The 16925-nt window shown below is 46.9% G+C and overlaps 1 protein-coding gene across 1 annotated transcript in view; it reads left to right on the top strand.

Annotated features, from left to right (window-relative positions):
• Nucleotides 1-16925, top strand: part of CDH23 (cadherin related 23) — a 230530-nt gene that overhangs the window by 98399 nt on the left and 115206 nt on the right. The window contains exons 7-8 of the mRNA XM_071438456.1: nucleotides 6210-6404; nucleotides 10163-10291. Coding sequence (XP_071294557.1) covers nucleotides 6210-6404; nucleotides 10163-10291 — 324 coding nt within the window. The remainder of the gene's footprint in view (nucleotides 1-6209; nucleotides 6405-10162; nucleotides 10292-16925) is intronic.

Here is a 16925-nt window from a genome sequence, read left to right as displayed (position 1 = left end):
TCCTCCTCCTCATCCTCTCCCCTCGCTGGGGCCATCACAGCATTGCTGTAGGGCCCAGCAACGGGACAAGAGGCACCAGGCAAAAACTGATGCACAGGAAGATCCACCTGAACATGGGGAAGAACTGCCCTGGGCAGTCACTGAGCACAGATTGTCCAGAGAGGGTGTGGAGTGTCCCTGTCTGGGGATATCCCAGAGCCCTCTGCACACAATCCTGTGCCCTGTGTCTTCCAGCTAGAGCAGGAAGGTGGGAGCAGAACACTGGAGTCAGACTCATTCTGTGTTCCTGTGATTATTTGTGCTTTCTCACCTCTGCACTGCTCAGAGAGAGGCAATGTCTTGGTCTCTCCTCTGCCTCCCCCTGTGCAGCAACATCCTTCCATGTTTGAACAGGGATTTTAGGGGTTAGTTCCTTATTTTAACACATCCTGTCCTTGCTGCTGGGGATCCATTGGAACAGAGCAGTTATGATTAAGGAGCTCTTGCATTACTGTTCAGTATTTCTTATTGGACCCCCCAAACTTCTTCCAATATATTTTTTTAACTTTTCTTATTTATTGCAAAATAAGGAAGGCACAAAGGACATCCCCACTTAGCACCCCAGAGCCCTTTAATTCCTGGAGCTGCTCTGGGGGGTCCTGGCTGCTGGAGCTGCTCCTGCTGAGCTGCCAGGTGAAGGAAGGGGTGCTGGAGACAGGTCAGGAGCAGGTCCCACTCCCATTTGCCCTCCTCCTCCTCCCCCCCAACAGGCTGCATCTGTCTGCATGTTTATTTTTAATCTCACATCTGCTGGCGTCGTAACAAAGATTTAATGACATGACACAGTTTTGTCACCAGTTCTTTTTTTCTGTACTGAATGAAGCCTCCATTGCAGGCTGCTGCAGAGAGCTGAAAGCTTTAAAAAATGACAGAATTTGGCCACTCGTGTAGAAAGCTCACCTGTTTGCCACCAGCACCTGTAGGCTGTTGTCTGCCTGGACAAAAAAAAAAAGATAGATTTTGTTATTTTTGCCTGTTGGTGAGATAAGCATAACCACAATTAGTCTTTGTTAATGAAGAAAAACCATGAAGGATATGCAGAAGAGCCCTATAAATGCTGAAAAAGCAGAAACATGGTCCAGCACAAGGCTTTCCAAAGGCATCTCCCTGGCTGGTGTCCTCTGCTCGGTATTTACCATCAAACATAAGCCCCAGGCTCTTCTGTTTATCCAGATGTTTTGCTTCATTGTTCAGATGATGGGCCACAGCTTCTGAGAAATAAAGATGCCAGCTTCCTGCTGAGGAATATCTCGAGCCTGTTTGACCCAGAAATGGCAAGAGGATTTTAAAGACATACTTTTTATGCTTTTTAAGGCAGATGGCCTGAAATTCCTCTGAGTCCTGACTGCCTGCCTGGGCATGAGCACTGATGAGACCTTTTTCCCTGCAGGACTGTTGACATGGGATGTCTGCACCCTACAGCTGGTTTTGCTGGTTTGGGGGAATTTTATTTTATATTTTGGTTGAACTTGAGCTGTGGAAAAAAAGATTCATTACCCAGAGCACTCCTTATGGGTCTGCATCCTGTCCCCTGTGTGCTGTTGGGAATAAGGGCATGTGTTTGGTAGTGAAATATTCTCACTGACCTGTGCATTTTGGGCAGAATCAGTGATTTCCCTCTCTGCATCCATGCTGCTCTGCTTCCTGTAACACTCCTCCTACTGCCTGGAAGCCCTTCTGCTCCCCTCCTGAATTCACTGGGGCTGTGCTTTGCTGGTGATCCAGCCCTGAGGTCCCTCTCAGCCCCTCAGATGCTTTGGTGTTGATGTCCATGACTGATTCCCAGGGCCAAATCTTTGTCCAGAGCTGATCCCCTGCTTGTAGAGCTCCTGCTGTCCTGGCCAAGGAAGGGAGAAGCTGTAAAACAAGGATAAAACCATGGAAGTCACCCGGTGGTGTCTGCAAGGCCTGGAGCTGACAGCACCAAAGCTGGTGACCTCCGTGTCCCCTCCAGGCAGCTTCTCCTTTGCAAGGACGAGGAGATGAAGTCCCTTCAAAGCCTGCTTTGGGGCTATTGTGTGGAGTACAATGCAGGGGAAATCAAGCTCTCCTCTCTCCCAGCCAGCCCAGAGCAGCCCCGTAATCACGGGTGACCAGAGAGGATTTGCATGTTAAAAGCAGTGGCTAGGGGCACTGAAAAAGGAGACGAAACATATTCATCAAGGCCAGCTTTATCCTTATGAATATTATTATTCCCAGGGCAATATAGCCCAGACCCTTCAGTGCAGCCCTTGCTCTGCCTCTCCCTGTGAGTGGTTAATTTGTGGTGCTGTGTGTTGTGACATTGGTACCCCAGTTGGTGGCTCTGGGAATGAAGCTGAGTTGTTGGAGCACCTGGAGTGAGGCGGTGGAAGCAGCAATAGGAGGGATGTGGGGTAATGCTTGGAGCTGCTCCTGGTGGTGATGGTTTGTGGGAACCAAAAGAGAGGCTGGGGAGATGCTCTGGTCTTGTCTGGAAGGTGTTTAGGAGTGCTCAGAAAGCAAACACCCACCACAGCCACCCATGAAGGGCTTCTTTGTCACCCCCAGCTGACCAAATCCTGGTTTCTGAGCAGATTAAAGGTCCAAGCCTGGATTAAGGTGCTGAGTACCCCAGTTGGTGGCTCTGGGAAGGAAGCTGAGTTGTTGGAGCACCTGGAGTGAGGTGGTGGAAGCAGCAATAGGAGGGCTGTGGGATGCTCTGGAGCTGCTCCTGGTGGTGATGGCTTGGGAGAGGCAGGTAGCCCAAAAGAGAGGCTGGGGAGATGCTCTGCTCTTGTCTGGAAGGTGATTTAGGAATGCTCAGAAAGCAAACACCCACCACAGCCACCCATGAAGGGCTTCTTTGTCACCCCCAGCTGACAAAATCCTGCTTCCTGAGCAGATTAAATGCCCAAGCCAGGATTAAGGTGCTGAGTGTGGGGCACAAAATCAAGGGTTTACACGGCAGCAGGGCAGGGCTGGGTTAAGCTTCCAGAAAATGTGCAACTGTGAGGCAAAGGGCAGCAAAATTCCAGGACAGATGGGCTGGGGAGGATGGGGAGTCTCCATTGCTAGGAGGATTTCAGGATGGGAATGATTTAGGTGGAGCACAGGGGCCAGGTTTCTCTGCTGAGGTCCCTTCCAGCTATATCATTTATGCTTTTGTGACTGCTGATCACCAAAAAACTTGAAGGCGCTTTAAAAAATAATCCTCAGGCCATGCCCTGCAAGGCTTTCTAGAGCAGCTTGATTTAGAGAAGGGAAAAAAAAAGGAAAAAAAGGAAGGGAAATGGAAAACCTAAGTGGGAGCTGCAACCTCTCACACCTTGGCAGAAGTGACACTGATGTAAGGCAAGTGGAATTTTGCTGGAGTCCAAGGTGAGCTTGGGGTCTCTGCAATGCCACGTGCCTGGATACAAGGGCAGGGGCATGAGGGATGTGCATGGATGAGTGTCCTGAGCCTGGATTCATCAGTGGGAGCTGCAGAGTGTGCCCTGGGTTCCCTACTTTGTTGTACCAAATCCTGCCACCTGCCTTGAGGGCAAATTTCTGCTGGCCTGAGCCTTAACTGGGAAAATTTGGATTCTCTGGTTCTTTGCACCCAGTATTAGGCTGGTTAAATAAGATTCTTGAGTGTGGAGCCCTGTTTTCCAATATTTTCTAGTAGAAGTGTTGACTGGGACAACCTTTGGTTTACTGCAAGCCCTGTGGTTCCCAAAAAACCCTGAAAATAGCTCAGTTTGTTTCGCAGATTTGGCCAAGGATTTTCTTGGAAGCAGTGCCCCATCTTTTAAACTCTGCCTCTCTCCTCAAGCCTCCTTTCCATCCTCTCAGCACTTCAGGATACTTCTGTGTGAGCTGAGGGTGAATAACTCAATAGGAAAGGAGTTAAGAATAAAACACAGAGACTTGGGGAGAGGTTTTCAGGAATAATCCTTATTATCCCAGCTGGCCATAACCAGCCACTGCCAGGTCTCACTTGTGACCTTTGCTGTGTCCCCTTTTGAGGTTTAGCTCCTTGTCAACCCTTTTGATGGTGTCACAGGCAGGGGGACGTGCCCAAGGTGTCGTGATGTGTACCTGGAGCCCCAGCAGAGCCTTTTAGCTGGCAGTCTGTGCTCGTGCCTTTAGGGAGAGACAAGAATATGCATTTTAAGATTTGCATAGGAACATGCAGCTGTTCCACCAAAAATGGATAATTGTTCTCCCCGCTGTGAAGTTAAACAATAAGAAGTGCCAAACTGCACTTGCCATTGCTGATTTTGTGCACTCAGCTGCATATTTTATGCATGTAGATTAGTTCCAGATTTATGACGATGGAACTGTTCATGCCTGCGTTAATCGGGCCAGGTTGTAGTTGCTGTGGAAACTACAACTGACTTTTATGTGAAGTTCTGTGTTGCATTTAATGTTATTTTTTTAAATTTTCTCCTTATTTTTTTAAAGCTCTCCTATATTTAATACTTTGTGGTGAAAACAGTGAGGGAGTCAGCGTCAAAAATAAAGGTGCCTTTGGGCAAAAAACAAGTTTCATCAAAGAGAGCAATTTTTCTGGAAAGTTGGGATGTCTGGGGAAAATAAGGGTTTGTGATAGAGTGCCACCTTGACCAGAGCTGTATAACTATTATTATAAGTGTGTAACAACTATTATAGGCCCTGCAATACTGTCATAAAGAATACAGCTATATAACTTATAAATGTCCTGGAAATACAGGGCTGAAGTTGCTGGGTCTCTGATAACACTTCTGGTGGGAAAAGGAAATTGCTGGGATGCATTTGATGTGAAAATGGTGCACAGTGTTGTAGCAGGCACAGGGCCTGCTAGGCCTCCTTGGTGGCCAGTTGTCTAAGATAGGAAATGCCCAGTCATGATAACTGGACCAAAAGAAGCCCCTCTCCCACCTTTGGGCCCTTGTTATCTCTCTGTAAGACTGTAGGTCACTTTCCCCTCGACCCTTACTGTTGGACTGTTTTTTAAAACCCACATACCCTATAAAAACCCCTATTTCTGCCCAGTTTGGAAGAAGAGCAGTCACTGAGAGCCTTTGCAGAAGATACCAATAAAGGCACCTCTGTGGAACCTCACACAGCACTTCTCCTCTCTCTCCCTGCATCTGCCAAAGGCACTTAGCAAACAAAGAGCCAAAATCACAAATGAGCTGAGAATCACTGGGGTATTTTAAGGGTGGTACCCCAGCCTGTTGCTGGCAGCTTCAGTTTTGGAGAAATCCAGCAAAAATCCCCATTCTCCATGGGGATAAAGAAGTAATTTCCCCAGGGTCTGGGTATCATATAAGAGGTGGTCTTTAGTGCTCTAAGGACTTGCAGGGTCCTCCTTGGTGGCAGCATTAGTTTTGGAGAAATCCAGCAAAGTTTGCACATTTTCAGGGTGGTGCCCCAGTGTCTGCCAGTGCGTGCAGCTGCCAATTGAGACCATTTTCCATGGAAAAGAGAAATCATTTCCCCAGGGTCTGAGTGTCAGGTTAGAAATGGCTTTTGGTGCTCTAGGCCCCAAAAGAGCTGATCTCACTTAGGAGCTGAGCTTGCTAAGATTGCCTGTGGCCCCGGAGTCTGCGTGAGGGGCCCAGACAGGTCCTGCTTAACTGGACTCTGCTGTCTGGGACACCCATGGCAGCTGTTTTTGGGGGACACCCCAAAAACCCCAGAGCCACAATACAGTGTTACTGAAAAGGAAATTGGTGCTGTGAAATTGCCCAGCTGGCTCAGTCAGTAGAGCATGTGACTCTTAATCTCAGGGTTGTGGATTTGGGCCCCACATTGGGCACCACTAGATGTATTGGTTTTGGTTTAGGGTAAGTTTTGGAGAGAATTTTTAAAGGGTGTTTTTTTAAGGAAAATAGATTTGTTTGGTTTTTTTTAATTGGTTTGAGAAAAAACTTTTTTTTGGAGAAAAGTGGAAAAAATTGTTTGTTAAATAATAAAATTTAAATAATATTAAATAATAAAATTTTTTATTGTTTTAAAAGAGATGATAAATTGAGAAAGTTTTTTGGGGGGGGTTGTAGCTTAGTTTATTTAGTTTTTTATTAGTTTTTTTGATGTTGGAAATGTTATGGTTTAGGTTTGGTTTGGTGGGTTATAAGTGTGAGTTGCTGGTTTTTTGTGTGTTTAGTTTAGAGTAGGTTTAAATAAGCCTAAAGAAAAGGGAAAAAATTACAGTGTTACTGATATTTATTTCTTATCTCCAGAACACCCCCGTGGGCACTCCAATTTTCATCGTGAACGCCACGGACCCGGACCAGGGGGCAGGAGGCAGCGTGCTCTACTCCTTCCAGCCCCCTTCCAGCTTCTTCGCCATCGACAGCGGCCGTGGCATCGTGACGGTGATCCGGGAGCTGGACTACGAAGTCACTCAGGCCTACCAGCTGCAGGTGAACGCCACGGTGAGTCTGACCCTGGCAGCTGCAGGCCTGGAGGGGTTCATTGTGTGTGCTGGGAATGCCTGGAGGTGTTGATTGTATGTGCTGGGAATGCCTGGAGGTGTTGATTGTATTTGCTGGGAATGCCTCGACAAAGGCAGGGATGATGAAATGAATCTGACTCCATGTTCTCAGAAGGCTAATTTATTATTTTATTATACTATATTATATTAAAAAATACTATACTATACTATACTAAAGAATACAGAAAGGATACTTACTGAACGCTAAAAAGATAATGAAAACTTGTGACTCTTCCCAGAGTCTCAACACAGCTTGGCCCCAACTGGCCAGTGTCAAAACAACTCACACCAGAATCTAATCAAACAATCACCTGTGGGTAAACAATCTCCAAACACATTCCACATGAGCACAACACAGGAGAAGCAAATGAGATAAGAATTGTTTTCCTTTTCTCTGAGGCTTCTCAGCTTCCTAGGAGAAAAATCCTGGGCAAAGGGATTTTTTCAGAGAATGTGAATGCCACAGGTGTTGTCTGAAGTTTATGTTGTTGCCCTGCTCTGACAAATCTGCTTTTGGGCACATCCAGTATTTTCTGCTTAGCAAGGCGTTGCAGCAGTGCAGTCTCTGGGTGGTTTTAAGTCACTGTGGGGAACGGCTGCACCTCTCCAACAGTATCTCACATGTGTCAGGGGCTTCTGCAGGAAGGGAGGCAGCTCCTGGGTGATGAAACCCAGTACAGGGCACACAGACCATTCACAGAATCATAGAATGGTTTGGGTCAGGCACCTTAAAGACCATCCCATTCCAACCCCCTGCCACCTTCCTCTAGATCACTTGCCCCAGGGCCCCTCCAGCTGGTACTGGAACACTTCCAGGGATGGAACTACATCCACAACCTCCCTGGGCAAGCTGTGCCAGTGTCTCACCCCCCTCTGTGTGAAAAATGTCTTTGGTATCCTCCAGACTCATTTCTTGTACACTGTGATTTATTACAAGTGGATTCACCTGTATTCAGTTCAGACATCAAGAGTTAAAATTTTGGTGGGCAGAGGAGAAACTAGGGTCTTAATTACAGTCAATGCCATCACACTGGGAGGGGAAATGGTAAACTCATGCCCCATGTGGGTGGGAGTTCAATCCCTGCTGTTCAGTCTGTAGAGAGCTGGAGAATGTCAAAGAGCACACGGGCTGGAGCTCTGGGTGCCGGCTCCTTCCCCACCTCGCACGCAACAGAGGAAGGTGAGATTCAGCCCTACAATACATCTGCCCAGCCCCACGCTCAGGAGAGGGGGGGAAAACCCTCTCTGCCCCCTCCAGGCAGCTGGCTAGAGCTCTTGAAGCATGTGATTTAATCAAGATCATTGTCTTGATGCAGAGCTACAAATGTCAGGAGGACACGGAGGGCTGTGCTTCTCTCTTCACAGCAGCAGGCCTGGACACTCACTGACTGTAGGGCAAACATCACAGCCTTTCAGCCCAAGCCCTGCATGTTCCAGGCTGTGGAATTTGTTCCAGAAACTTGGTTTTTTTTGTTTTCTTATTTTGAAACATACCTCATTTTATCTAAATACTCAGGTGCAAAGAGGACCTCTCTGTTTTTGGCTTCCTTGGCAATACCTGTCACTGGCATGCTTTCCTGGGATGTGTTACTGAGCTATCTAGCAGGTTGGAAAATGTGGGGCCAAACACAGTCCCTGATGGAAATGTAACTTTCTTCCAGGATTCTGATTTCCTTAGGGATGCAATAGTGTCAGCTTGGCCCATCCAGCTCTGCCTGGTCCTGTATCCAAGCAAAGATAAAATGGGGACGTATCTGGTACTTCAGGGAATCCCACAATGGTTTGGGTTGGAAAGGGTTGTAAAGCCCAGTTCATCCCAGCCCTTGCCATGGGCAGGGACCCTTCCACTATCCCAGGTTGCTCCAAGCCCTGTCCAGCCTGGCCTTGAACACTTCCAGGGATGAAGCAGCCCTGGAAGCTTTTCTGGGCAACCTGTTACTTACTTGATACACTCCTGGCATCCAGTGATTTCCAGTTTGGGGAATCCAAGGACTTAAATGTTGTCTCTGGACTGGGCTGGGTGGCAGCTGTGGCAATATCCCCTTGCCTTGGTCAGTGTTAGGGATTCCTAGAAGAAGAGTGATGAGAAACCCCAGGGCAAAGCTGTGCCAGGAAAGAAATGTGAGAGTTGCACCAGAGTAGCAGGAGCTGGAAGAGCAAATGCAGATTTTTGTCTGCCTGATGAACAGTTTGCATGGTCCAGAGTGGGAAATGGGGTGATGGTGGGTTCAGGGTGGCTGCAGGGATTGCTGAGGAGCATGGGTGCAGGGCAGGAGTTGTTCAATCCCAGGGATGAAGGCAGCAAGCACAGAAAGAGGCTGGAAAGGACAGCAGGAGAGGCAGTCCTGTGAGGAAATTGGAAGCATGCTTGTTTTTTCAGTGCTATCTGTGATGCCTGAAACAAAGTTTAAGAGGTGAAGGGGAGGGGAGGGAACATTATCTGAAGAAACAAAGGACTTGAATCTGGTGGCACTAACAGCAGAGTCAGAATAAGCATCCACCCAGGCCACAGACACTGAGCCCTGCAGGTTAAGAGGATAATGTACAAGCTGAGGTGTTGAATAGAGTTTAAATTAACATTAATCTTCTGGCAATCAGTCTTTGCCCCTGCTCAGTGCTGCTTTGGAGGAGTGTGTGGTAACCTCTGATGGTCGCCTTCCAGCACAGTGCCTGATTGGGAGTAAGGAGACACTGATTCCCTTCCCTCCGTGTGCTCCCTTTGCTAAGGGCTGTGATGATGACTGCCCTTAGCAAAGGGCTGGGGGCTTTGGGGTCCCTTCTGAGCACCCATGGGACAAGGCTTCAGCAAGAAAAGCAGGAGAAGCTGGTGGCAGTGCCTGCTGCTGTGGCATTGGCTGCTGGAGGAGGGCCATGCTTGGCAAAGAGCCCGAGGCTCTGTCCTGGTGGGATGTGATGGAGTGAAAGGGAGGTGATCATGGAATCGTGGAATAGTTCAGGTGGGAAGGGACATTTGAAGACCATTTAATCCAACCCCCTGCCATGGGGAGGAACACCTTTCACTGTCCCAGGGTGTTCCAAGCCCCATCCAACCTGGCCTTGGACACTTCCAGGGATGCAGGGGCAGCCACAGCTTCTCTGGGTGAACTCACCACCCTGACAGCCAGGAATTTCTTCCTAATACGTGACCTAACCCTGCCTTCTTTCTGTCTAAAGCCACTTCCCCTTGTCCTGTCCCTCCATCCCTTGTCCCAGGTCCCTGTCAAGCTCTCTTGGAGCCCCTTTAAGCACTGGAAGGGTCTCTGAGGTCTCCCAGAGCCTCCTCTTCAGCTGTGTAAAGGCATCAGCACTGTGGGTATGAGAGAGGCTGCTGGTACCCACCCCTGGATCTGACCATGCTGAGGCACTTTAGGCTGTGTCTGCATTAGAAAGGAATTTACATTTTGAAGTAGATGTTGAACAGCATTGCTGCATTTTCACTCAAAATGCGATGAAAACTAAATTGGTGTTTGCTTCATTTGAAAGGGCTGATGCTGCAATGAAATGCATATTGTATTTCAGCTTAGAGGGTGGTGCAGTGGACAATAATTCCAGCAGGTAGCTTGAAAAAGAGATGATTGCCTCCACTATTCAGAAATCCTGTCCCAGCTACAACCATGAGAGACTTAATGCTGCTGAATAATTCTGTTTTTCTGATAGAAATCCTTTCTCTCCCCTCCCTGTCCCTTCTTTTTTTTCAAGGACCAAGATAAAAACAAGCCTCTGTCTACTCTGGCCAACCTGGCAGTCATCATCACAGATGTGCAGGACATGGACCCCATCTTCATCAACCTGCCCTACAGCACCAACATCTACGAGAACTCGCCTCCGGTAAGGGCTGTGCTCCGTGGGGTTTCCTTCTGAAGCAGCACAAGTCCAGCCAGATCCAAAACATTCAGCCCCTTTTTAAACAGCCAGCCTAAGCACAGGGGTTCAGGAAGCCTGGACCCCAAATAAAATATTTTCTTGAGGGTTTTTTCTTAAATTCTGCAGAGGCTTTGTGTTGTTGGGAGCAGACAGTCGCCCCGTCTCCTCCCAACGGTCTATCTGCATGCCATTTCCAATAGAGGACTTGAAGGAAAAATCTAAACGTTCCTGAAATGAGGCAGTTTTGAAAATGCCAGAATCATCAGCCATTTCAGCACTTTGAGTCTTTTCCCCCAGGTTTTGCCAAATTGGTCCAATCATTTTAGTTCTTCTGAAACTCGGTTTGTCAGCAAACTCGCTGTTTGTGGAAAAACGTCTCCCAGTCCCTGAATACAGCAGGGATGAGGTTGTTTTTTTCCCCCCACAGATGTCAGGGAGCGTGGAGGGCAGCTTAGGCTTTGGGAGCTGTTTCTAGAGGGAATCTCATCTGGGACTTTCAATGAGAAATTTGTCTCTTATTTTTGGTACTTTCCAGTCGGGATTAAAAGTACACCCTGAAATGCAGTACAACCCTTGCAATCTAGCCAGGGAATGGAGACAATTTTAGAGACCCACCAAGGACTTTAATCCAAGCCCCAGCCCTTCTCCACAGCATCCACAGCTATGCATCCCATCACTTTGTCCACAGGGAAACATTTTTGTGTGTGGAAGGGAAAACTTGCCTTAAAATCATGGCATGGTGGGTACCCACACCACATGTGCACCCCATAACTTGTATGGTGCTTTGGATCCCAAATGCCTGGTGGCTCAGTTCAGAGGGAGAAGGAACTCCAGTGTGCTTCAATTTATGCCTTTTTATTCACTTTGGGGCATGGAGAGTGCTGGATCAATAGGGTTGAGTTGTACTGTCCCAAATCCCGTGGTGACACAGCACATTACCTGTCTGCTGGCCCAGAGGTGGCCAGAAAAAACAACTTATTCATGAATTATTCACAAAGTTAAAGTTTTGTTGGTATTAAGGAGTATCTCTGGGATGGACAGAGAGAGCTGCAGGGAAATAAAACCCCACAAATTAGATCACACTTAGCTAGGAGGAAAAAAGCTTTAAATGAAATTAGAGGAATGAAAGTGCCATAAGTATTAAAAATCATAGACTGCATCACCTCCATGGAGTGATCTGGTATCCAGGAAAGGGAATGTCTTCCAAATAATCATATATATTAAGGCTGAAGGATCCCTTTGTGTGAATACACCAGCATGCACCACAGTTATTCCTGGAACACTCACTGTTTGCAGTCAGGGAAGCAGCAAATTTCCACTGTGCAACGTGACACAGGAAAAGGAGGAAGGGATTCCCACCAGGTTTCGAGATTTTAATTTCTCTTGGCCACATGCAACATCTCCAAAGGCACTGAGGTATCTGGGATGGATAGGTGCCACCAGAGGCATGGTGAAGAGGAAGATTGCTGGAGGTGGGGACTGCTTTGAGTGGTGTCACCCTCTGGTTTGGACCCAAATTCCCAGCTTTCCTGGGAGAAATTCCACTGCTGAAACAAGGGTGTGATTTGCTTTGGTAAGCATGGCGTTTAACATGGAGTCATTTGTTTGGAAAAAACCTCAAAGTTCATCAAGTCCAGCCATTAATTATGTGCCTTTTTTGTCTCCCAGTGTAAATCTTCTCATCAGCTCTGCCCTACCCCCTGAGTGGAGCCAGGTGTAGAGTGAATTCTTGGTTGTCAAAATGATCACCAGTTTGGGTGGGGAGTTAAAAAAACAGGCTTACAGGTCAAACCAAGAGGCTGTGGTGCATTTTTGGGTGATGTTTACCCTGCCATGTGACTCAGCAGGTCAAAATGTGCTCAAGGCATCTCATCCCAGCCCTAAATCCACGGAGCCGCTGCTACCCGTCTCTCTTCCCTCTTTTTATCTGCGGTGCACAGCATGTCTGTGCTCCCCTATCAATGTATCAGGCAAGAATACCTCATCTAAAGTGTATACATTACCTAATAAAATCCTTCTTATTTGGGATTATTGCATCAAATTTTAATTTCCTCACTCGAGTAACAGCATGTCAGCCAGCCCGTCAGCGGAGAGCCGATAGAAGGTGAAAAGAGTGGATAAACTGCAGCAAATTACCACAAACAGATCTCTATCAGCCCTTTGACTGGAATTGACTGGAATTAAGAAGTGAGAAATGGGATTTTTTTTGCCGTGGCAGCTTTCTGAAGCGCTCACCCCCCCTCCTCCTCCTGCTGCAACGCTGGGCTGCGCTTCGCCTTTCAAGTCCCTAATCCTGTAAGAGAAGAAGAAGAAAAAGGGGTGGAGGGGCCTGAGAGGGGAGAGGAGTGCAGTTGTAGTTCTTATTTCTCTCAGGCCGGGATCTGGGAGCATAATTGAGAAGCATTTTGGGCAGGTGCTTATTGTGACACTGAGAAGAAAGCAATTTCTTATCGGGCAGAGGAAGAGGACGCAGCAGGGAGAGACTCTGCTGTCCCTGGAGGTGTTGTATCTTCTTTCTTGATGTTGTTTATCATCCCAGCATGGCTCAGGCATCTCTCTTAGGGCACCCAAGTGTGCCTGCAGCTGTGGCAAAGCTCTGAGGCATGTTTTTCATCCTCAAGAGGGTTTTTGGGTGTCTGTCCTGGCAGCAGCTGGAGGTTGGGTGGCGTGGTTGGTGTTGAATGTCCTGGAAAGGAAGGGTTGTGCAGCATTGCCACAGCCTCCCAGGGTAGTCATGGAATCACTATCCCTGCAGGGATTTAAGAGTGGATGTGGCACTTGGGGACAGGAGTCAGTGGTGGCCTTGGCAGTGTTGGGGTAATGGCTGGACTGGATGATCTCAGGAGGCTTTTCCAGCCTAAATAGTCCTGGGATTCTGTATCCTCCAAACATGCTGATAGGGGCTGGAGGAATGGCTGGACTGGATGATCTCTGAAGGCTTTTCCAACCTGAATTATTCTGTGATTCCATGTCCTCCAGACAGGCTGGTAGGGGCTGGAGGAATGGCTGGACTGGATGATCTCTGAAGGCTTTTCCAACCTAAATAATCCTTTGATTCCATGTCCTCCAGACAGGCTGGCAGGGGCTGGAGGAGAGGGACCATTTCTCCTTGCAGAGCTGCTGTGGTTCTGATGAGCCCCTGCTTTTCTGCACCCCAGGTTCTGCCCCAGCTTCTGCACCTCAGGCAGTGCTGCAGCTTCACTTTGTGGGTGCAGGAGGAGGATTCCACTCTCCAGGAGACAAGCTGAGGGCTGTGGATGTGTGCTTCATCCCACAGGGAGCCACATGAGGCCAAGAGTGGGGCCAAACCCTGCTGGCACATGGCCCCAAGACCAGCACTTGTATTCCCTTGCAGTAGAATGGTACAGATAACATGTCAAACATCATTAAAACAGTTTTAATTCTTCAGCACCATCCCCCTCCTCCTCAGAAACTCCTTGAGTTGAAGAAATAATGTAGAATCAGTGCTGGTTTTGCCCTAGAGTCTGAATAGCTCCGAGTTAATTCTTTCTTACAATATTTCCAGCCCATCAGTGTGAACACTTTATTAAAAGCTCAGGGTTTTATTAAAAAAGGATTGATTTACCCCTGCCCCTCTTCAAAAAACCCTCAGATTTTGTTTGGATAATGTGCCATTCTTGATTTTCTTTGCCTTTTTTTAAGCATAGGCTTTCCCAGATTATTACTTTTCTAAACCTTCTTCCTCCTCTCCCAGAGGGGAAGAGTTATTCTGTTCTCTCTGTACCCACCAGCCACTGCTGTCTGCAGTGGGCGGGCGAGGTGTGACTTGTTTTAAAAGGAAAGTCAGGGATATTTGGGAGTTCCTAAGAGCTCCAGGCTCTTGCCACAGGTTGTACCCTGTGCCACTTCTTCAGCCCCTTTCCTGGGAGGTTCAAGGCTGCTCCCAAACGCTGTGGTTGCTCAGGAAGGGAATGTCCAACCCCAAGTAGTGGCATCTGCCAGACTTGTGGGCACCTGGATGGAAGCCAGGTGGGATGTGAAGGATCTTGCTGTTGTTCCAGGAGATGGCATCCATGGATGGTAGGGAAGCCAAAACCACTCCAAGATGTGTTTCTTGGACACTGGTGAAATGTGGCTCATCCCCAGGAGGTGCTTGTGGAGCAGGAGGAGAAACACAGGAGGCCAATGCCAAAACCCAGCAGCAAGATATCATCATCATCATCATCACGGGCCTGCCGAGGGCAGAGGGTGAACCTCAGCAGGGTCCCTCACAGCCCTCATTCCTGTGATCAAATCTCTGGATAATTTCTTTCCCGTGGGCATCTCTGTGGCTGAGATATGCGAGTGGATTCCCCCTCCACCCCTCCCAAACTTCCCCTGCTGCCACATCCGCGCTCATCCTTTTATCTCTCCCTCCAGCCCTTCCCCTTGGCTCCTCCAGGAGCGGCCTCTCCCGCAGACAGAGCGGCCCATTGCTATTCCCCAGCCATCGCAGGGCCCTGCCTTCCCTCTGCAGGAGGCAATTCCCATTCCGTGCCGCTCCCGAGCCGTGTGACAGGTGACAAGAGAGCTGTCACACAGCCCCGGTGCCTGCTCCCACCGCCCCTCCCGCTGGGCCAGGCAGGGAGGGGCTCCTACCTGCCCCGAGGGCACGGGAGATTAAAGATTGCATCCAGTTTGATTCTGCTGAATGTGAGGGTAATGTAAAATACAGTACAGAATATATAATAACACATAAAATACAATATATAGTATATAATACTATTTATATACATATATATATAGAGTATATAGCTGTATATAGAGTGTGTATATATATACATACAGTATGGGATATATACAGTATAATACTATTATACTGTATAATATATAATTATATATTATATATAATTATAATATATAGATTGTGTAATATAATACTATTTATATACATACATATAGGGTATATAGATATATAGAGTGTGTATATATATACATACAGTACAGTACAATATATACACTGTATATATATACAGTATAATACTATTATACTGAATAATATATAATTATACATTATATATAATATATAGACTGTGTAATATAATACTATTTATACAAATATAGAGAGTATATAGATATATAGAGTGTATATATATACATGCAGCACAGTACAGTATATATAAAATATATATACAGCATAATACTATTATAATGCATAATATAATTATATATTATACAGTATAATAGTATTATACTGTATAATATATAATTATATATGATATATAATTATACTGTATAATGATATAATACTATTATATTATTATACAAACTCTCTATATACCTATATACTTATATGATATATAATTATATTGTATAATAACATAATACTATTATATTATATGCACACTCTCTATATACCTATATACTCTCTCTATACATGTATATATAGGGAGGGTATATAGTTATATAGAGAGTATAGAGAGTGTGTATATATATATACACTATATCTAGAGAGAGAGTATAGTATAAAGTATAATACATTATAATTTATACATTGTAATTTTACATTATAATTTAAGCAAAACTATGCTGGGACAGGGCACTCTGAAATGCATCACCCCACACTGAAATGCATCACCCTTTTTTTTCCCCTCCACTTTGCCTTGCCCTCCTTTCCACATCCTCTCTTCTTCTTTCCCACCTGCTCCTTCCCCACTTTGACAGTGGTTTTCCTCTCTCTCTGTGCTCTTGGGAAAGCACAGTTATTGTCAGTAATTTAGAGGCTCTCTGGGTGGCTGCTGAGCCTCAGCAGCCGAGTGCTGCTCAGAGGCCAGTGACCTGGGATTTATGGCTAATGCTCTCGGTTAATAACATGGATTTACTTAAGGAGTCTGTTGAAATGCCCTCGGAGATCAGGGAACGGGCAGCCTGCCTGGCCCTCAGAGCCTTCTTTATGGCCAGCAGCGGCATCAAGCCCCCAGGGACAGGGATCTGGAAGTCCTGTGAGTCCCTTCTTTCCACCAGTGATGTTTCAGCTTTCCCTCTGGCCTTCAAATGATGGATTGCGGGGCGAGCACGAGGCTGCCGACCCGCTCTGCTCCCTCGTTAGATATGCAAACGCCTCTGCTGACATTTCCTTTGAGGGGAAAGAAAAAAAATAATAAAAAATTTGCTGCTTTCCCCACTGTTAATAAGCCAATGAAAACAAGAACAGCTGAGTTGTAAATTTTTTCACACTACATTAATTACGGGCATGTGCATGCGTTGGTATTCACAGGGGCTCACTGCACTGCGGCGGGGGAAGTTGACTTATGGAGCAGGATATTTTTATTTCAAGAGCTAAACAAGAATTTTGGGTCCCTCTTATGTTGCTCTTGTCTGTTTTGGGGGATTCTTGGATCTTCCTGCTGGGTTATAGGAACAGTGCAGGATGGAGGATGAGGTGGGTGAGCTGGCAGCTGCAGAAGCTTCTGCCTTTGGGTTCTCAGCATCTGTCCAGCTCTCCTCCTCCTCCTCCTCCTCCTCCTCCTCAGGGGTTTCAATTAAAATCTCTTCAGCTCACTCAGTTGTGCAGCTGGCTGCCAATGGTCAGTGTGAGCAGCCCTTATTGCCTGGGGTGCCTCATCTGAGGAACACAGTGGGAGAAGAGGCCAGGTTG

The sequence above is a fragment of the Agelaius tricolor genome, unplaced genomic scaffold (assembly GCF_023055355.1).
Source record: "Agelaius tricolor isolate 1412-34295 unplaced genomic scaffold, bAgeTri1.0.p SCAF_13, whole genome shotgun sequence".
Lineage (NCBI taxonomy): Eukaryota > Metazoa > Chordata > Aves > Passeriformes > Icteridae > Agelaius > Agelaius tricolor.
Note: the sequence above shows the minus strand (reverse complement) of the source record. Positions and strands in the feature narration are given on the sequence as shown.